The 21,909-nt window shown below is 34.5% G+C and overlaps 1 protein-coding gene across 1 annotated transcript; it reads left to right on the top strand.

Annotated features, from left to right (window-relative positions):
• Window positions 1-20,312: 20,312 nt before the first annotated feature.
• Window positions 20,313-21,218, top strand: LOC136819094 (craniofacial development protein 2-like). Its single transcript, XM_067075263.1, has one exon. The coding sequence runs from the start codon at window positions 20,313-20,315 to the stop codon at window positions 21,216-21,218; it is 906 nt and encodes a 301-aa protein (XP_066931364.1).
• Window positions 21,219-21,909: the final 691 nt, after the last annotated feature.

The following is a 21,909-nucleotide window of genomic DNA, read 5'->3' as shown; positions in this document are numbered from 1 at the left end:
CCATATGGTCACGAATTTGATAAAATAAAATGCAGTTCAAATAGTTTTACAAATAAAATGCACTTTCCATTCCATACTGTTTTAATTTTTTTTGCTGAGATTCATTTTTTTCTAATTTTGTAAAACCAAAAAATAAGTAAAAAGATAAATTAGTAAAGATTAATACCAGAGTAAATAGTCACGAGACTAAATGCAACCTAATATATTTTAAGTAAAAATATAGCCACGAAAGAATGCGGCTATCGCGAAATCGCACCCTTACAATGAAGATCGTAATCGTCAAAAATAAGGCACACTGATGACAGTACAGTATTTCGCCATCAATTTTAAATCTTTAATCCATGTTTATCATGTTTTGTTAAATCTCCTCCTTGATTAACTCTCTCGCAGCTGTTCACAAGCTAGAGGAAACAACCCCTAGAAACAAACTCGGTGGGACCCCTCCTCACTGGAAAAAGCCGCCAAAAAATGGTCCCGGTGATAAAAATACCCTGAAATTTCATCCCCATTGAAAAGCTACAAGAGCTCTTATTGCCGCTGGGAAAAAAACATTGAGACACTGAGGCCATATCCTCACTGGATTTTTGAGCTGTAAACATTAGAATTTGAAATCCCCACTCATTTAAAAACAAGCGGTTTTCCACTCCCATTGGCATAGCTCATTTTATCTTCACTGGCTAAATAACTTTAACAGGGTCACTGAGACAGGGGTGTCAGGAAATGGATCTGAAAATAATATATAATGTTATATGTCATTGAATATGCTATTTTTCATGAGTTAAAAATTACAGTTCATTGTGGTAGGTTTCAAAATTAAATGATGTCAGAAAATAGATAAGTACTTTTCAGGAGTTCTGTCTTTTTGAGAGCACGACCAGTGCACGAGTTTTAAAAAAATCAAATACAGCTTTTTGTGCACAATGCAGGGCGGGTCGGGAAATCATTTAAAATTTTGAAATTTTAGTGACCCAGCCGCCCTCACGATTAATAACGAAACTTTTTTTCTCTGAACCAGATAAACTTTCGATAAGTTTTTTATCGGACAAAAAGTGAATATTTGTCTAACAACAAATACTTTAAATATTCGAAAAAAACTTGGAAAAGCGAGCGCGTAGCAGCCATTTTTAGAAGCTCTACGCGCAAGATAACAGAATATGTTAGCTTTTAGTTGCAAGTAGCGCATGATCCTGAAGTAGGATGAATTTTTCCGCAAATTATGAACAAAAGTTTTTGATGTTATTATTATCACATATCATAGTATTTCACAATAATGGCGCAACTTTTTTCTGATTCTAATCATAAGTTTTTTGTCTGACAAAAAAAATGAAAATCTAGGGTCTAATTTTCTGTCTTACTTGTAAAAACGAGACTAGCACAGTATTTCTATGGATTTGTAAGTTGAGCTAGTTCACAATAATAAGGACAGAAATCTTGTTTTTATCACAAAGAAAATATCGTTTTTGATGTTTGATTTATCCTTCAATGCAGTTAAGAAACTTAACCAAAATTGTAAAAATTTGTGACAATTTTTTTACGTTCAAAATTCTCAGATACGTTTAAAATACATTTATTTTTTTCGAATAATTTGGGTAAATTGCTCTGCTCCATTGATAATTGTAGCAAATTAGTTAGCTAAATTGTTTTGTGTATTGGCGGTTTAGTTTGATCAAATTACGAGCAATTAGAACACAAAAGATTTGAGAAAATTGATGTTTAAAAGTTTTATTTTAACAAGCCAAGTTGTCAGTTGTGTCAGTCGCATGTCCGTCAGGCCATGAGCTATGTTAGGAAGAGTCTCTCTTCTTGGCTTAAATTTAACAACTCCAATGTTATTTCCAAAATTTATCTATTAATATTTATTTTCTTTCTAACTTTCAGGTAAAACCATAATATACCGACGGAATACTGACACACAATTGAAGGATGATTAAAATCACGATATACCAAACAAAAGACGAAGACGCCATCTTATTTTTCAATTTTTTAATTTTTTTTAAATTTTTAATCTTTTATTAGAATTTTCGTTGTAAATTTTAACTTTAATTTTGTTTATTCTACTAAAGTCTATTCACGATAAGTGTGCACTCTTTTTTCTTTTACCTATAACTTTTGAAGGAATTCTTCAATCTTTATAAAGTTGGTATCGTTGGAGAGATATTTGTGAGTGGAACAATTTGAAATAAAAAAATCTTCAAAAGAAGTCTAAAAATGAAGATGAAAATGAAGAAGAAAAATATGAAGACCTTGTAGAAAAGTGCTATAATTCTCATTTTCACTGGAGAGATTCTTTGATCTTTGGAGGTCATCACTGTGTAAAATTTCACTAAGATATTTATTCAATACAAAGTTATGATACAAAGTTAATAAGTGATTGACCCCAAAAAAACAGCAGAAAACAGCAGAAAACAGCGCTTTTAGACGTCAATTAGCTTATAACTTTGTTTGATATCTTTTGACTGAATGATTATTTTTGAGAAATTTTTTCACAGTGAAGACGTTCGATAATCAAGGTTTTACTTCAGTGAAAATGATAGTTATAGCACTTTTCTACAAGATCTTCATTTTCTTCTTCTTCATTTTTATCTTCATTTTTAGTATCATTTTAAAGATTTTTTTATTTCAAATTGTTCCACTAACTAATATCTTTCCAATGATACCAAATTTATAAAGATTGAAGAATTCCTTCAAAAGTTATAAGTAAATGAAAAAAGAGTGCACACTTATCGTGAATAGACTTTAAATAAAATATTCCATTTGCAAGTCAAACGATTAGACTTGTATCCTGTATCTCAAAACGCAGTTAATCTGAGTGAATATTAACCAATAACCCATCGAATACAGCTCAACAATGTATACCCCTTACAAGCATCGATAAACCTCGGAAAATAATAAAAAAATGCCCCGATAAAATCCCTATAAGAACCCGAATACTGGTAGTGGTATTCTTACAAAGAAAAGAAAAATAATGCATTACAAATTCTCGATTCTTATGAAAAATCTTTCCTATAAGAAATATTTCAGATATTGAAAAGGCATTTTAAATTTGGATTTTCAATTCATTTGAAATCTTGTCCGCTATTTAAAGTGCATTTTAATTTTGACGCCGTTCATTAAAAATGTATTTATAATTTTCCTCAATTCTCTTTTTCATGTTAAAAATGTATTTGTAATTGTGAAGTATCAAAAAATTATAAAATTGTTCAAAAAAGTAAATGCAGTTAAAATGAAATCCTAATGAATTATATATCCTATTTTTTCAAATGTTATTTCAATGCAATTAAAGTGCATACTGTATGCTATTCCATGATGCATTTTATTTACAAAGTTTTTACTCTAGCAATGCGATTTAAATTCGTTTAACATTTTTGTCCAGGTCCAGGTTTCACTACATTTAAATTGCAATTAAACTCAAATTTCAATGAAAAATTCGATGCATTTAAAACGCGCGGAAGTTCCGTAAGGGTGAGTTCAGTCGGTTCTTGGTTCTTTGATGTTTGTTTGGTTGATGATCTGAGGTTTTTGTTTGATGATGTAGATTTTTTATCTCCTCCAGCCATGGTTGAGTTTATGATAAAATTGGTTGAAGACAGTTGAAGCAAGTTATTGAGTTATTAATGCAGTTTCTTTGAATATTGTATGTTGAAGGATTATGCAGATTGTTGCAGATAGTTGTAGATGCTTTGAAGCTGGAGGAAAGTTAGTTTTTCAAATTGTTCTCAAAATTTTCGTAGCTAAGCTGCCATCTTGTTTCGTCGGCTGCCGTGAATATATAGTGAAGACATAGTCACAAGAAAATTCCATAGTTAGGAAGCGAACAATAGTACGTATGATAGTACACGGTATAAGGATTATTTTTTTATTTTACCCTAAAAATGAAATTTTTACTGTACATTGTAGGTAGACGCTCTTACTTATTTTATTTCAAGGGACATAGTAGTATTATACCAAAACGTTATTTGGTGATGAAAGAGAATTTAATTAATTAAAATAGCGCTATTGTTTTCCGGCTCGATGTTATTGAATTCGACTTTACTCGGGTCCAGACTTCCGAACCTTCATAGCATTGAACAAAATGGCGGATTGACTGTAGTAATATCTTCAATTTTTACTGTTTTTGCAACTATTCTTTGGCATGCCTGGTGAATATTGCTCAGTGTTTGGCTGCAATACGTCAAGGAAGTCAGGCATTTCAATATTCAAGCTCACCAAGGATAAAGGGGACCCTTTTACCAAAAATTGGAGAGGTGATGTTTTGAATTTTATCACTCGTGATCGAGTGGTCGACGATCACTTCAAACAACTAATTTTGAATGACAAGGTTTACATTTGTGCCAGACATTTTGTTGAGGATCAAATCACTGTAAGTATTTTTGACCTTAAATTCTTCAGTTAATGTTAAAGGAGATGCAAAGCAAATTTGTTTTTTTTTTATAATAAAAGACTGATCAGTCTAGACTTCTTGACTTCGTATATGCACCCCACTCCACAACCAGAGAATACACAGGGACAGGAGGTATAATCACCCACAAGAAAAGCTAGTCAGGAATTCTTTTTCATGGTTATAGCTTCATATTCATATTTAACATGAAGACTGAAGTCATCACATGCCGACCCAAAAAAATATCAGCGTTTTGATTGGTCGAGAGCATCGAGATATTCGTGATATTTCATATTTCTCTAGTATGGAAATATGACCGCGTTGACTTTTGGGGCACTGGGTAAGCGACGGGAGAAAAATCAAAACAAAACAGCCAAAAAGAACTGACTTTCAGAGAAACTGACTTGGGAATCAAAGGGAAAACGCAACAAAAATATTTTCAGATTAACTTTTACTTTGGAGCTCTTCCATAAAAGACACTAAAATCAAATCTGATGAACTAAGAAATTATAAAACTACTTGAGACCACCCAAATATTTTCAGCTTTTGGTATAAAATTCGTTCGTGTGATAAAACCAAACAGTTTTTTATCCATGCATACAAAAAAACTTGAGATTCTTGAATGTTTGCCAATAAAATTTCTCATAACATAGCAAGGGAAGTGAAATGTGTTGTATTAAACCAAATGACGAGTGATTTTTATAAAAGTTCTCTCCTAATTCTCGTTCTCGACAAGGTACGTCCTTGAATTTTCAACTCAACAATCATTACATCTTCCTCCTAAAATTCAAAACATTTAAAGCTTGACGATAATCAAGAAAGTATCCAAATTGTATTGCTCTTGAAAAAATGTTGTTCTTTAACCATTATTACAAGCATACCGGGTGACCCACGAAAAAGTTCAGACGTTTCCCAACATCTTGAGGCCAAACAAATGTCCCAAAGTGCTTGGAGTTTTGATATTTAGAAAGTAGATATCCTAACTTAAAATTTGAGCTATCACTTTTTAAATTTAACCAAATTGTTCTCTACCTATGAGCTTTTAAAGTCAAAATTCACTTCTGCAGTTTTGGACTTTCTGAAGGCTTTTTTGATGCTGTAGCAGATGTACCCGGCAACATATCTTATTGATTGGATTTCGTTTATCGTCAGCTCTGTTACTACTTTCCTTGGTGTTGGAAACAAAAACTTTGTCCTGTAGGCGATTAAATTTTGAAGTACTTTGTGGTGAAAATAATTATACAGCCCAACTCAATCTGAATCAACTTTCAACTTCTCTTGCCAGGATTTGAATGTGTCCTTTTTCTGGATAAATTTGCTGAAGTGTTTTATTAAATTTTCATTGGAGGGTCCTTTTCATTTGACATTTCAAAATATTTGTCACTAATTGTGTCAGAATAGGACTTTAAGTCTTTTTCCATTGTCTTCAGAATTTTGGCTTGATTTTTGACTGCGTCTGGAAAAAATGGGTCCTCCAAGGCACTTTTAATTGCTTCCTTGACGGAGAGATAAACATTGATTTCGAATAGCTTTGCATCAAGACCATGACCTGAAAATTGATAAAAAAGTTTATGAGGAATGTTTTGAAAATTACTGTCAGTTGGGGTTACTTTCAATAAGAGAGGGGTAACTTTCATAAAAGCCAGAACATGACATAGCTTGTTTAAATTCTAAGGAAAATTTTCAAGTTGCAGACCAGAACAGTGATTAAACTTACTCATGGCTTTTTAAGAAAGTAACCCACTATGTATTCGATTCAGAACCTTAAATTCTCTTTATAACTAGCAGAATGTTTGCATCTTTTCCTGTTCTTTTTATCGACAACACGTAACATAATACTAATAGATATTTTTGCAAAGAAACACAGAAAATGATCATGAAAAGGCAAACAAGGATAGGATGGGGGTTATCCTGCTGCGTTGCAGCGAAAATATAAATATATTCAACATATTCAATATGTATACATTCAATATATTTAGATGTACTATTTACAGCTGGAAAACGGAAAAGTATGGAGAAGCACAGAAGCTCTTGTTGGCTTAAGCAGCTTAACTTTTGATAAAAAAGGACAGCATGTAAAACACTTAATTATGTGATGCTATTCACCTTTCTCTTGTTTATCTTTCTTCTTGGTTTTGCATATGTCTTCGTGTTTTTTGAAGTGGTATTCAATTGCATATTTCTTTTCACAATTTTGGCATGAAAACTTCTTTGACTCGTTTTTCCTGGGGTTTTTCTTATCTGGTGGAGCTTCTTCGACCACTTTTAATATCTGCTCTACTTCTTGTTCGTTCACAAATACCACTTTTACAACTTTAGGCACTGGAGCTTCGTGAAAATTTTCCCAATCCTCTTCAATTTCTTCTTCTTCGATAATAACTTCATCTTCTTTACTCCAGTTTTCTTCTTCTGGTGAAATATCTTCATCAAAATCTATATCTTCTAAGAAACTATCACAAATATTTTGGTCTTCGTCCATCTTTTTCCACTGAACTGTCTGATTTTGGTAATTCTTTTACCTGGCGCGCTTTGCTTACAAAATGAAGTCGGGGAAAGGGAAATACGGGAAACTATCGGAAAACCGGAAGAAAATCGGAAAAACGGGAGAAAATAAAGCGTTCTGATTGGTTAAAAATAGAGGCTCCGCGTCGGAGTGCGAAAAATAGCTTGAAACTAAACAATGGCTTGAGGACACAGCTCGAACCGAAGAGATCAAAGGGATGCTGACAACATATTTATCCACCTATGGTCTTATATATTCTTGGTTTGATGATTCATTGATGTTTTCGTCGTCGAGCTCGGCTGAAGCTGCTACCTCGAGATTATCTGGTAAAGAAATTTTTTGGTCTTCTATTTCACAAAAGAAATCTTGGAAGAAATCTAAGATATCCTGTTGAAACTTCATTTTGTTGATACCCATAATTGATAATAAATAGTTGTAGTCTATTTTTTGGTGTTCTCACGGCACGAATAGTGATTTCATACAGGATTTATGAAGATTCAGCATTAATACCATTTTCCCCAATATATGTCACCATCAAACGGTTTGTAGGGTTCTGCTTTCTTTGTCGTGACCACACTGAAATCGCACGATTCAGAGAAATATTTCTCTGCAAGGTCAAAAAAAATTGCTCATCATAATTAACATTTTTGGATAAATTGTTCAAAATATTGGCTTGATTGTCCACTTCTACTTGGACAGGGGGGACATTTAAGATTGGTTCTCCTAGGGGTACTGTCTGGATGTGAACTTGCCGATTGCAACGAAGTATGGCCTGAGGTTGCTCTGGATTGTTGTGCAGAAGTACTGTCTGGGTGTGAATCTGAATATGACAAAGCGGTATGGTCTGAGGGTGTTCTCGCTTGTTGTACAGAAGTACTGTCTGGGTGTGAATTTGTCGATGGCAAAGAGGTATGTTGTGAGTTTGTTGAGTGCAAAGAGAATTGAAATGAGGATAACCCAGCTTGTTGGTCGGCGGCATCATTAGAAAACGGATGGACAGTCTGTATGGGTGTAAACAGATAACCATCTAGATTTGAAAATCTGGTTCTTCGTCATAGTAAGGAAAGTCAGATTTTGTTCTCTTACTTGGCGGACACTGGTCATTTTTGTCTTCGTCATTCCTTTTGTCTTTTTCATGGTTCTCTGACATAAAACTTTTTTCAATGTGTTCGAGTGTTAAATTATCTGTATCAGATAAAAGGCAAAGATTCATATCTTTGTATTCTATCCCACTGTCCTCCCTGTACTTTGGCAATATAAAATCTGTAGTCGTTCCTGGTATAAAATAGGCAATGACTCCGGTTTCGTAAGCTAGGTGATACAGTTCCTCGGAGTCCAAGGTTCCAGGAAAAAAAATCCTCTATTCTCTTTTTCGCAAGTTTCAATGTTTGATCATTGATTCTGGAGATAGCTTAAGAATAATTCTTTTTTTGTGTATTTTTTTCAAAATACCACCTTTATGCCATGCTAGGACACCAACAAAGATTCCAACATCATCCGTTTTTTTCTTTCCTTTCCCTGATTTTGTAACTCGCTGAAACCAAGCTGAAGATTTCGATTTGGCGAATTCCTGATAAGTGGGCACGTTTCCTAAAAGAAAAAGAAAACAATAAAGTAAAATAAAACCTTCAATGCAGAGTATTTTGGATCATGGTGTCCCTCAGGTTTTCAGGTTCCCCCATCTGAGGACTAAAACTACCCATTTGGTCTTCTCTCCCACCTACCCATTTTCCGGGGTTCCCCATTAGGACCATAATAGCCTAACAAAAATAACAATTTCCTGCAATGAACACACGAATGCTAAAAAATAGACACATTTTTAATCATCTATTTATTATACCTAATTTTTGCTCTTTCTATAAAAAAGGGACTAAAAAGATACAAAATAATGATAATACCCAATTTCGAGATAAAGTTAGGGCCGAAATAACGCCAATCGTCACTATAACAAATACCTCCTTAACCAATTTTTATAGAGAAATATATTTAATGCCTTAATGGGACTTATTTTCGCCTGTTTTTAACTTAATTTTCATTTCCCTAGGGGTTTTAGGCAAAAGTTTCTCGAGTATTTAATTTCGCGAAAATTAATCACCTTAAGGGTACACACAGGGCTTTCACCTTTTTCATATAAATCTTTTTTATTCGATTTCTCAAAGTTTTTGGAGAAAATATTTTTCAATAATGGAAAGTACCATTAAAGGGCTTCCAAAATGTAGTGTTCAAAGTTTTTGAATATCATTCTGATAATGAGTAATGACCTGTTTCGAAAAGTTGACCTTTAAACTTTGATGAGCTACTTTTCAAAATGTGCTGAAAATTATTCAATGAAACACGTACCTGTTTCTTAACTTTGAACACGATTTTCTCAGTAATGAAGACTCAAACAATAAACGTTACTGTTTTGTAGATCCATTTTTACTCAATAGAATGGCGTAGATCCCATATATATCAGCTAATCAGATTTTGAAAAGTAGCAATCGAAAGGTTGAAGGTTGGCTGCATTTTCATCAAATCTTACTTCTGAGATATTTCAAAATTTATGTTTCTTTCATCTTTACCAAAAAATTTAACCCTTTTATTTAAAAAATAAATACAATAATCGGTTACTAATACGCTTTTGTTCTGTTATGAAAATTTGTATAAAAGCAACGCTGTGCGGGTTTGGTACAGGCTAGGCCAAACTTCTGAGATTTTTCCGATCGTAATCGTTATTTGTGTTTATTGGAATAAGTTGAGGAAATCATCTATGTATTTTTTCAGGAATTGATAAACAAAATCAATTTTGACCAAAAAAATCACCACGATCAAATTTAATCGTCTGAGGAATCTAGCCACGCCGCTCCGATCTTTATACTCCCGATCAGGCGTTCAGCTTTTCGTAGACAAATAATTCCATCACCCGCGAAATCAAATTCCGCGAAACTTACGAATTTTGAGCCTTGAACCGCGAAATTCCGTTAAGGTATTAGCGCCTTTTGACGATCTTGGCTTATCATTTTTACTTGACTGTTAAAAAAAAAGTTTGTAATAGATGATTTTGTTTGTTTACGTTTTTACTCCTATTGCGCACGTTCTGCCAAAATGTTGGCAGGCATAAAACATAAGGTAAAAGCTTGTAATATGTAAAACTTTCTCAATGAATCAAAAAAGAATTCATGGAAATTTTTTCATAATTATTTATTTTTTGTATTTGATAATTAAGAAAAACATACTGAAGTTCGGTCAATCAGAATCTTCTCAAAGAGTAAATTCAAAATGATCATACGGTTACAGCTAAACACCCACATTTTTTTGCCTGCCATAAATCATACAACAATGAATTTCAAAACAAAACATGTCATAGGTGAAATCGTCTATAGGCTTACATCTTTCATGAAACTTTGATGTATCTTTCCACTCATGTAAGAAACTAATGATGATATTCTCATTTTCTCCACCTGAAACTTATTTGTCTAGAGGCCAAAAAATAACGCCAATAAGAGCCGGCGTAAAAAGGGATATGAATAACGAGATTGCTCCACGAGCTGGAAAACTCTTTGGGGTTTTATTTGTTTGACGAGACATATCAAAATACAATTGTTTTTTTAAGGGAAGAAAGGTTTTGTCGCTAAATTCTATTTTCTTTCAGCTAGTTGTACCATATTAATGCCAAAAATCACAAATTAAGAATTTTTACGGTGACTACCTGAGGTTTTTTGAGTTGCTCCAAAAGACTGAGGTCCCCCAAATATTTGAGGTTTATTTGGCAGCCCCAGGACTTACCATGTTACCATATTACTATTATTACTTACTTTTAGGCGAAAAATTGTCATTCTTAATGCTGACGTCAGCACTCTAACAAATAATTTAATAATAACCCTATTTTTCCAACTGTATATAGAAAGTTTCAATAATTTAAAGACCTAAAGTAGTAAAGGACACAGGGTAGTAGGCGTTTTGTACTTGCCGATTTGAAATCAGCTCATTTTATAGATTCACCAGTGTTGAAAACTATTTGAAAACGCACTTCTAAGAAAATAAATTTGGGTGTCAAGTTTTCTCATAAATTAGTTATTCTTTCTTTCCGTATAGACTGAAATTGATTTTGTAATTTTAGGAGCTAAAATCGATGGAATCACTAAATTTCAGCTCATAAAATTCCAGATTGTAAGCTAGAATAAATTTGTAAATATCAATCGTTTTCCAAAACTAAAAATTTCGTAACTGAGAAAAAATACCGTGCAAACATACCATTATAAAGAGATGTCTATCCACGTATCAGATTTTGAGAAACTGTTTTTACGACCTATAATCACTGTTAACAAAGGTAATCTGCATAGATGATGAAGTAGCCAAAGGGAGATATTATATTATAACAATAGCGTTCAGTTTGAGGTCGTTGTTGTTATTTTCTGCTCGCGCAGTTTGATTATTAGCCCGAGTGTCATTTGGGCCCGACGCGAAGCGGAGGGCGCAAATGGTACTAGAGGGCTAATAATCAAACTGCAAGGGCAGAATTAATGACAACAACGAACGAAAGCTTAACGCTATTACTATTATTATCCATATCGGAAATTCAAACAACGTTTTTTTCTAGCGTCAGCCAAGTCTTTTCGCTTCAATGCAATGACTTCAACAAGTTTTGAGTACCCTTGCAAGCGGGCCGCAAATGACCAAAAAGTGTTTTTTTCTGACGTCGGTTTAGTCTCGCCACTTCAATGCAACGACTTCAATAAAGTTCCGAGCGGGCCGCAAATGACGTTATCGCCCTATAACCAGGGCGGTTAATGATATTTCAGCCCTCTGAAGCACGACGCCTTAGTTTTCTCAGCGCGGGTACGCCCGCCGTTCGAATTTTTAATGGGTTACTTAATGACCGCTATATGGATAATAATATCTGATAACAGTTCACTGCTTTCATTATGTTTTTTTGTATTTTGACCAGTTATGTCTTATAATAATCTTTCTCTTTTGATAACCAATGAAAGGATGGATGGATGGATGGATGGGATGGGATGGATGGGATGGATCCGTGCAAGATCATAAAGAAAATTTACAACTGACTTGCTAAACTATGGCTATGAACTATATTACATTAAAAAATATATCATCCTGGATATAGCTATAAATTTTATCTGATTTTGTTCAGTTATTTGTAAATATATAATTGTAAATTATAATTATATCTTTGATACAAAACTATAATAAAAACTATTGTACATTACTTCTACTAACTAAAATCTTATGATCAGTTTTTAATAGAGGAGCTCAATGGTTTGGTATTGGATACGAATGGATACGATAGGAAAACTAAGAATATTAGATAAACTACCGGTTGGGCCACAAAAAAGTTTCTCTCTTTGAAACCAAATTTCTCGAAATCTAAAAATTTTTAAAGAACCATTCCTATTTCATTGGAATGAAGAAAGATAGACTTAAATTTTGATGGGTCATTTATTAAATTCGATTAATTAGATCAAAAGTTATACTCAATCGGCAAGTACAAAACGCTTACTACCTACTACTTAATACTTACTACCTACTACTTACTACCTACTGTAAAATAGCTCAAAACGGCTCGAAATTACCTGTAAAATATTCAGCATGTTAAAATTAGCAAAATCTGAAACTTTGGTGGTAAAAAAAGTTAAAACTTCTTCTTTTATTTTTATCGTACTTTGAAGACTTCAAAATATTTTCTCTCTTTTATTTTGTTTATGACTTTTTCCCGCGCTTTTTCTATAAAGTTTACAGACGCACTTCTTCGTAGAAGAGAAAAATATTTCCTTCGCACACTTATTTATTCATGTCAGTTTTATTTATAAGAATCGATCACTCTAAAAAGTTAAAATACTTTAAGTAAGTAGAGCCCTATGTTTCACTGGGTACTAGCTGAAAATCCTTTGACATGTCTTTGACATTTATTGACAAAATGACCCTTTTGAACCAAACTATTGACAGGGTCGTTAAATATGACCTTTGTAGACTTCATTTTATGTAGCAAAAATTCTTATTGTGCTCAATAAGATGTTTTCAATATCGCAAGGTAGAAATTTTCAGTAGGAAAATACTACAAAGAGCTGTTTTAGAGGTGTCAATTTGACCATGTCAAAGTATTGACGAAATGAAATTTTTGAATAAAAATATTGACACAGTTAATGAATATTAAAAGCTTCGCAAACCAATTCCAAGAAATATTTTGGCAACATTTGATATGATGCAGATCATACAATAGGATAGAGATAGATTAACCCCCTATTTATATTACAGAGCCTTTTTTATACATTTACGTGTATTCTTATCGTCTTATAATAAGAGTCATAAGAGGGAGTATGTTTAGGAAAAAGGAAAGTTCTTATAATAAGAGTCATAAGAGAGAGTAGGTTTAGGAAAAGGAAAAAATCAAGATAATGACCTTTTGTTTTATACTTCAGTATACTTATACGAGGCGAAGAGAATATTTACTCACTACGTAAATATGCTAAATATTCTTTTAGATAACACTTTTTTCAAGTAAATATAAAGCAAAGACTTGTGTGTTAGCATTCAGATATTACAAAACCAATTTTTTTAGAATAGAGATTTCGAACAAGCGAAGGAGAGTTCTGGTCTGTAAAGTATACAAACTGAGTAGGTAGTAAGTATTAAGTAGTAGGTAGTAGGCGTTTTGTACTTGCCGTATACTCAATTGAATAAAAATGTTACTTTCAGAAAGTGCTCGAAAACGTTGAAGATCGACCTATCAAATTTTAACTTTAAATTTGGCAATCGCAATAGCCTTTACAGGATTAAGAGCATTTTTCATTAACTAAACAGATAAATTTTGAAAATGAAGGGTCGAAAGGGTTTAAAATCCTCATCAAAATTAATTTAATTTAGTTTTACCGAAATTTTCCTGAGATTTTTGGTTCTAGACTGGATAAAGTCTATGTAAGGCTGGATTTACCTCGAAACCCATATTTGATGTATTTTTATGAATTCTACTAGATTTTTTGGCCTTTTTCGACGAATTTTCTTCCTTTCATTGAAATTCAACCTTCCTTTAAATAACAAAAGATCATTTAGACAGCTAATTATCATTTTCAATGACTGAAACGAAAATACTGATATATCATGTAATTATGCTTCTAAATAATTTGATAGGTCGATTTTTAACGTTTTTGAGCACTTTCCGAAAGTAACTTTTTTATTCAATTGGGCATAACTTTTGATCTAATGAATCGAATTCAATAAATGACCTATCAAAATTTAAGTTTATCTTTCTTCTTTCCAATAAAATAAGAATGGTTTCTTTAAAACTTTTAGATTTCTAGAAAATTACTTGTAAAGAGAGAAACTTTTTTGTGGCGCACCCGGTAGTAAAAAACCTTAGCAACCTTGAAAAGAGAATGTAGTGCCCAGAAAATCATTGTTGAAGAGAAGTTTAGGTTAAAATAGTAGGATTATGCAGTGCTTTATATTGTTTAATAGAAACAGAACATAGGATGGATAAAAAATAAAACAACAACAACAATAATATATAACAATAAGAAAGATGGAAAGTGGTGGAGTTAGACAGATCTGGCTGAATTAGAAGTTAAATAATAATAATAATAATATATATACATTTACAAAGAAAAAACCTTGGGAAGTGGGGAAGCAGACCTGCCAACTTAAGATGTTCATTTGGCGTGAGATTAAAATTTCGAAGGAAAATCCGAAATCTTAGCCCGATTTTTCTGATTTTCCGACTTCGGAAAACGGAAAATTTTTTCCGGAAAAATTGGAAAATCGGGGAAATTTATTCCGAAAATCGGAAAATCAGGGAAATTTTTTTTCCAAAAATCGGAAAATCGGGGAAATCTATTCCGAAGATCGGAAAATAGGGGAAATTTTTTTTCCAAAAATCGGAAAATCGGGGAAATTTCTGTCAAATATCAAAAATGCATAAATGCGAAATCAAACTTTTGAAAAATTGCGTGAGACAGTGTTGGAATGCGTGAGTCTCACGTCCAATGCGTGAGAGTTGGCACCTCTGGGGAAGGGTTTTAACTTGTAGCAAGTTTAGTGAGAAGGAATGTGTGAAGATGGGCCTTGAAGGTGCATTTGCTGGTAATTTGGTCAAGGGAAGGTAGATGGGGGTGGATTTCGTTCCAGTCTTTGGTGATAAGATTAGCTATGTTGTGGGAACCATACATTACCGTTTTTGTCCTGGTGATTGACAGTTGTTTGTTTCTTGTGACATGGGGAGCATTGTTACCTATGGGAGAGAGGAAGGTGAAAAAGTACTTTGGGGCTCTGTTTCAAAATCATATGCAAATAGTCAGTTTTTTTCTTTCATGATGTATCTAATAGGCAAGATTCTGCTGTTTACATATAAAGGCTTGACAGAATCACGAGGGCCTTTAAAGTGGATAATCCCGAGTGCTTTATTCTGGAGTTCTTCCAGTTTGTCTATTGAGGTAACCTTGACATGACCAAGAGATTGGATAGAGTTGCTGATATGGGATTCAAAAAGAGCATAATAAACATATAAAAGAGTTTTGTAGTCTACGTAGTGCCTAAGTTTACTTAGCCTGGCAATCCATGCTATGATTTCTTCTTTGATAAACTGATGGCAAAAATATATAGCATGGTATGGGCTGAGATCCTAATAACGGTTGAAAACATAGCCAATCAAATTTTGTTATTCTTTTACTGGTCACACTTTCTTAGAGGAGGCGCAACTTTCGAAATTTGGTTTTTATTTTAGTAAGTGAGGACAGCGCTAAATTCGAATTCCCCACGGTAAAAAATGTGAATCCAATATTGGACTCACCGCTCGAACCCGTCTTGTGTACATCAAATTATTAAAAAACACGACGGTTCTCCTTCTTAAGTTTACTGAGCATGCCAACTGCTCTTGAAAGTTTGAGGGCAGTCTTGGAAATTTGGGGATCCCAGTCAAGATTGTCATCAATGATGACACCTAAGTAACTTACCGTTTTTGATAACTCCAGTTTTTAGCCACTCAGTCTAAAATTCAAGTTTTTAGTAATTGTCTTGAACTTGGATTTGAATAGGATTATTTCTATTTTTGATGTATTCCAGCGGCGGATCTGAGGGGGTTCAAATGGTTCAGCTGAACCACCCCAACCCTTTTAGTAAATAAAAAATACAAAGACCCTTTCTTCAAGTGAAATCTAGTTTTCTGATCGGAACTGATTTTTCTTTTTGGTCATATCTCGATATTATTTTACCAGGGGTTGTATGCATGTGGTGCGCCGACAAACTTAGCTTTTTCCGTGCTAAAAAATCTTTAGGTTATGTGTGTACGGCGTAGCTAGCTTTCCCGCGCTGTAAAAAAATCTTTGTTATAATTTTTTTTGCGGGATTACATATCTAGCTGCTTCTGTGCTAGGAAATTTTTAATTTTGAACCTGGTTCAGAAAATGCATCCAGTGAAATGGCAAATTTGAGGTGGTTCAAGGAAATTTCTCGAAAATGCGATACCGAACCTGACCGACCGTTTTGAGCGTAAAAGATTTTCCTACAAAAATAACATTCAGTCGCATGTCGTCGCCGGCATAATATTGAAAAGATTTAAAGGGTAGCCATTCGTACGGCAAACGACCTCACTTCTTTGCAAGCGTTCAATGCAGTGTTTTAAAGAAAGGAATTGAAGACCTGAAAAGTGTTAATAATCAGGCAATTACTTATCTTTTTGAGGACATTTTTGGTTCAATTTAATCAGTAAATTTGAGAGAATCACACAACAATATCAATCAATATATGATGATTTTGACAAAGACTCTGTGTGATGGAATTTTCATCTGCTTTTGTTTGATGTGGTGAAGAGTGACAAAAGAAAAAGAAAAGACGACTTTCATTCTGAGGAAACATTTTTGTTTTGGTTTATCTTTAGAGGAGAAGCATTCATACCAACAAAAACAAAACTTAAATAAAATTTGCTTGATAAATGAAGTTTGGATTTTTTTATGGGAAAGGACTTAATTGTGAATATTTTGGTGGAAGTTTATCGTGTCTTGAATATAATCACGAGATTTACGTTTGGCTCTTCTCCCATCATCGGACATATATACAAATATCACGGAGAAAAAATCTACCTAGCTATATATGGATCACAATATTTGCGATTGGCTACGTTTCGAGAGTTTCTTCTCCCATCATTGGACATTGATGAATTTCACATGGACAAAAAGCTAGCTAGCTTTATTTTTGAAAACTATTATAGAAAAACAAAACAAAATTTGTTTTATAACAGAGACTGGAAGAAAGGTTCGTTTAGGGAACAACATTTTAGCAATTTGATTGAACGATTGAATTTGGTTGAAGAATGAAATTTCTGGAAAGGTGAATCTTCATGCATGCTTCAAGATAATGTGATGTGAGGAAATATTTTTGGTTCCGTCATGTCACAAGAAGAGAGAGTTCATACCACTTTATACTTGCAAAACAAAACTAAGATTACTTTACGTGATCATATGAAAATATGGTACTTTTATACACAAAAAATCTGAAAAAATTACCCTCTTGTGCTTAATTGTAGGTGGTAATTTTGCTAACTTTTGGTAAAAATCACCCAATTAGCATTTTGTAATGACCTCCAATTTATGAAATTTTCCTGATAAAGTGCCAAAACTTTCATTTTCCTTGGGTTTTTGGGGAAAATCCCCCCAAAATCCCCCCATTATATGATTTTTCTCTGAGAGTACTGCCCCTGCATCTTCCACCCCCTCAAGTAAGCATAAAAGAGTACGATTGAATGCAGAATTTATGAAATGATATATAACAACAATCTCTACCAATAGAATTATAAACAACACTCCATACGATTGAAAAAGTTGAAAAAGTGCTTTCCTACAGATTGTTGATGATTACTGTTAGTACCTTTAATAATTCTTAAAAACATCAAACTTTTTACTTTGAATGTAAAAAGTACTTTTTTATGAGATTATTAATCTAATTTCTGAATGAGAGCTAGAATTTCTTGAGTCTATTTGCACATAAAGCACATTCATTGTGTACTTCACTTTTTGGCAATCTTTTATTTTTCCATGTTATTGTATTCCCTTGTATTATATAAATAATCTCCTTTATTTTTCAACTTGATCACTGTTTTCAAAAATATTATCCATTTCTGGTTTTATAATGTAAACATACTCAACATGAAAAGTTTTTGCTTGATAGTCAGCCAATTAATTCCCTACAAAGAAATTCCATAAAATAATAGTTATAAGAATAAATTATCGAACTTTTTTACTATGTTTTAAATATTCACGAAATGAAACTGAAGTGTGTAAAGGAGGCTCGGAAAACACGAGTTAAAAAACACGAGTTAAAAAACACGAGTTACAAAAAACACGAGTTACGTCAAATGTGACGTCATCAATGGGAAATTATGACGTCACAAGTAGATAATTTAACTCGTCAATTTATGGTGCACCTTAAACTGACGAGTTAATTAACTCGTCAATTTATGGTGCACCTTCATCTTACGAGTTAATTAACTCGTCAATTTATGGTGCACCTTAAACTGACGAGTTAATTAACTCGTGAATTTATGGTGCACCTTAATCTTACGAGTTAATTAACTCGTCAATTTATGGTGCACCTTAAACTGACGAGTTAAATTTTCATGAAACCAAGTTGGTCAAAAATTCTAAAATTAAAATAGGCATACATTCAATATATTATTGAATTAAAAATTAGATCTCAGAGAAGAAGTCATTGCATTGTTTTTTCGCGCGCGTTCTATTTTGTGCTGATCAAATTGCGTCACGCATTCGAAAGATTCGAAAATGTTGCAATCAAAATCAAAACAAAAAGTTATTTGTGACTTTGGCAGACTTTGGCAGTTTGGCTTTTGAAAAGAACACATTGAGCTTTTCAAATGATAAAACCTATAATTTTTACTCTCATTCTTCAAAATAAAACTTGGGAATGAAGAAAAGTTGTAAAATTAATTAAATTGAGATTCGATTGGAAAGAGGTATGTATGTAGAGAAATGGAATGCTTTGTTTGCTTCAGTTTTCGCTGTAGACTTTCCTACCCTCGAAATTCAGTTTTCGAAGGCAGCCTTTATTTATCTAAACTTTATTCTTTATCAAATGGTGATTCAATTTTGGATATCAAAAACTCCCAAGGATGACCAGTAAGTTTTTATTTGATTGAAGATGAAAAATGGCAAAAAAAGAATAAGTAAGTAAGTCTGCGACCGCAGTCGGAGGCGACCCAAAGGCTCCTCTTTCGATAGCTATCTACCCGAAGGTAGGGGAGGGCGCCACTCTTTCTCCCTGGATTTCTCCACTTACCCTTGATCCTTCTCTTAGTTGCTGAGCATCAAGCAGAGAGACATCAAGTACCATTTTGGGAATCTTTGGTATGACCCGGCTGGTGGTTGACCCCACAACCTTGCGAACCGTAGCCGGATGCTCTACCACTGTACTACGGTCGTAAGAATAAGTAGGAGTAGGAAGTTTTTCTGATGCTAGTTATGGTCAATTTTGACCAAAGTGTGGCGAAAAGTGGAACTTGCGCATGAAATATCTGGAGTTAGGTAAGGAAATCAGCTATAACCGTTTAAAAGTCTTCTATATAGTTTTTCGAGAGCTTTCGAATGGTATACATGATATTGGCCTTGTTTGGTCTACCATCGTCCGGGGTGATATCGAAAATGAGCAGTCGATATCTATAAAATGCTCCAGACGGACTTGCGTAATATATAGCCTATGGTAGTCAAGTCAACTCCAACCTTCTCGTGGTGGGGCTGTTTAAACCGATAGGAGTGGGCGAAAGGCGGGTCAACTGGCGCCATAACCAGTGCTCCGGGCAGGATAAGCTCGTTAGCGTTCCCAGCAGTTATCCTAGGAGAAGGAAAATCTCTGATTTCAAAACCCGGGTAGGATGAGCTCGTTAGTGTTGCCAGCAGTTATCCTAGGAGAAGGGAAATCTCTGATTTCAAAACCAAACAACTTCTATCTCTTGGGGGTAGTCTGATTTCAAAACCCGGGTAGGATGAGCTCGTTAGTGTTGCCAGCAGTTATCCTAGGAGAAGGAAAATCTCTGATTTCAAAACCCGGGTAGGATGAGCTCGTTAGTGTTGCCAGCAGTTATCCTAGGAGAAGGAAAATCTCTGATTACAAAACCCGGGTAGGATGAGCTCGTTAGTGTTGCCAGCAGTTATTCTAGGAGAAGGAAAATCTCTGATTTCAAAACCCGGGTAGGATGAGCTCGTTAGTGTTGCCAGCAGTTATCCTAGGAGAAGGGAAATCTCTGATTTCAAAACCAAACAACTTCTATCTCTTGGGGGTAGTCGTAGTGTCAAAGGCAGGTGTCAACATATCGACTCTCTGGCTTTTTTCACATTGCAGCTCTTTTGGTGCACTGCTCTGAGACAGAGCACTCCAAGGCAACGACAGATCCGGCCAATCATCGTTGAATCTCATTGGCTACAAGAAAACATGATAATGTCTCAAAACAGCACCAGGGTTGAAGCCCCTGAATTATCTCGTTCTATACTCATGTCTGATCGTGTCCAAAGGACTCGTAATGAAGTTGATATCCAAAACCCCTTTGGGAGGGTAAAGACTGATGTCAGAAAGAGAAAAGGACTCTTAAAACAAACCTCTTATGTGTTTATTGGTCAGCTCAACTGCCGTACCCTCAACTCTTTGTCTGCAAAAAAGGAGCTATCAATTATGGCCCTCAAATACAATATCTCAATCTGTGCTGTACAAGAACATAGAATAATGCACTCCGCTGGTGACCCGCCTATATACACCAACACTATAGGTCCATATACACTCTTTACAGCCTCAGCTTGGAAGTCTTCAGTTAACGCGACAATTGGCGGTGTTGGGATTCTAGTCAAGTCGTCACTCCTCAGTCTAATACAATCAATCGACAAGATTTCGGATCGCATTGTGTCTATCACATTTAAAGGCAACCCAAAAACAACAATCATCTCCTGCTATTCGCCTCATTCTGGCCACTCTGATCTTGAAGTCGAACAGTTCTTTGAACCCCTCACGAACCATCTAATATCTATTCCTCGTCACTCTTTCGTATCCGTTTGTGGTGATTTCAATGCCCATCTCAAAGGAGCTTTTTCGTACCATTCAGAAAACAACAGGAACGGTTCGTATCTACAGGACTTCATGAACGAATGCAATCTTCTCGCGTCTAATACTTGCTTTCAAAAGAGGAAAACTAGCCTCTGGACATGGAAATCACCTTCCAACCAGTTATCACAAATTGACTATATTCTATGCCGAAAGCGCTGGAGAAATAGCATCCACGACTGCCAAGCCCACTCATCGTCAGATCCCGTTGGATCAGATCATCGCATATCGTCGTTAGCAAATGCAAATTGAGCCTTCGCTCTACCAAGAAGAAACCTTTAAATAGACTCAACTGGAATATACTAGAAAACCCCACCATTGCCACAGCTGTTAAAAATGAAATTCAAACCAAATGGACTGGATGTACCACAAAAGATTATAAGCACTTCTCAGAAATCGGTATGGCTGCTTGTATGAACCACCTACCAGTCAAGAAAAAGACCAAGGACAGTGAACCCATATCAATAACAAACGCACGCAGACAGGTCTTACACTCCAAAATTACCGACCTTCAGAGGAACCAGACCAATCTGAAAAACGTTTATGTCAGAGAAGAAGAAAGAAGGATAACTTATATACTCAACCAGGCAAACAAATCAGAATCTACTGATGGTCTAAGAAATGCTTGGAAACTTGTCAAGGAGTTAAGCGGGAAGAAAAAAGCAGCATCTATCTCTATCAAAAGTGACGACCCAAAAAAGTCGTGGAAAGATCATTTTGAAACCCTTCTAAACAATATTCCTGAAAACGTAAATGGTGAGGCCAATGAAATTGATCCAGTGTTCCAATTGAACGAGGAAATCAATATTGATGACTTTACTCTTGAGGAAGTCAACAAGGCACTTAAACAGATGAAAAACGGAAAAGCTGCTGGACTTGATGGTTTACCTCTGGAATTCTGGAAACTTGATTCTCTCAGTACCGTTCTTCTACACTTCTGCAA

This window comes from Clytia hemisphaerica, unplaced genomic scaffold (assembly GCF_902728285.1).
Source record: "Clytia hemisphaerica strain Z4C2 unplaced genomic scaffold, Clytia hemisphaerica genome assembly, whole genome shotgun sequence".
Taxonomy (NCBI): domain Eukaryota; kingdom Metazoa; phylum Cnidaria; class Hydrozoa; order Leptothecata; family Clytiidae; genus Clytia; species Clytia hemisphaerica.
This window is presented reverse-complemented; position numbering and strand designations above follow the sequence as displayed.

Excerpts from the sequence above, each read along its gene's own strand:
- LOC136819094 (XM_067075263.1), top strand. The coding sequence starts at position 20,313 with ATGTCTCAAAACAGCACCAGGGTTGAAGCCCCTGAATTATCTCGTTCT.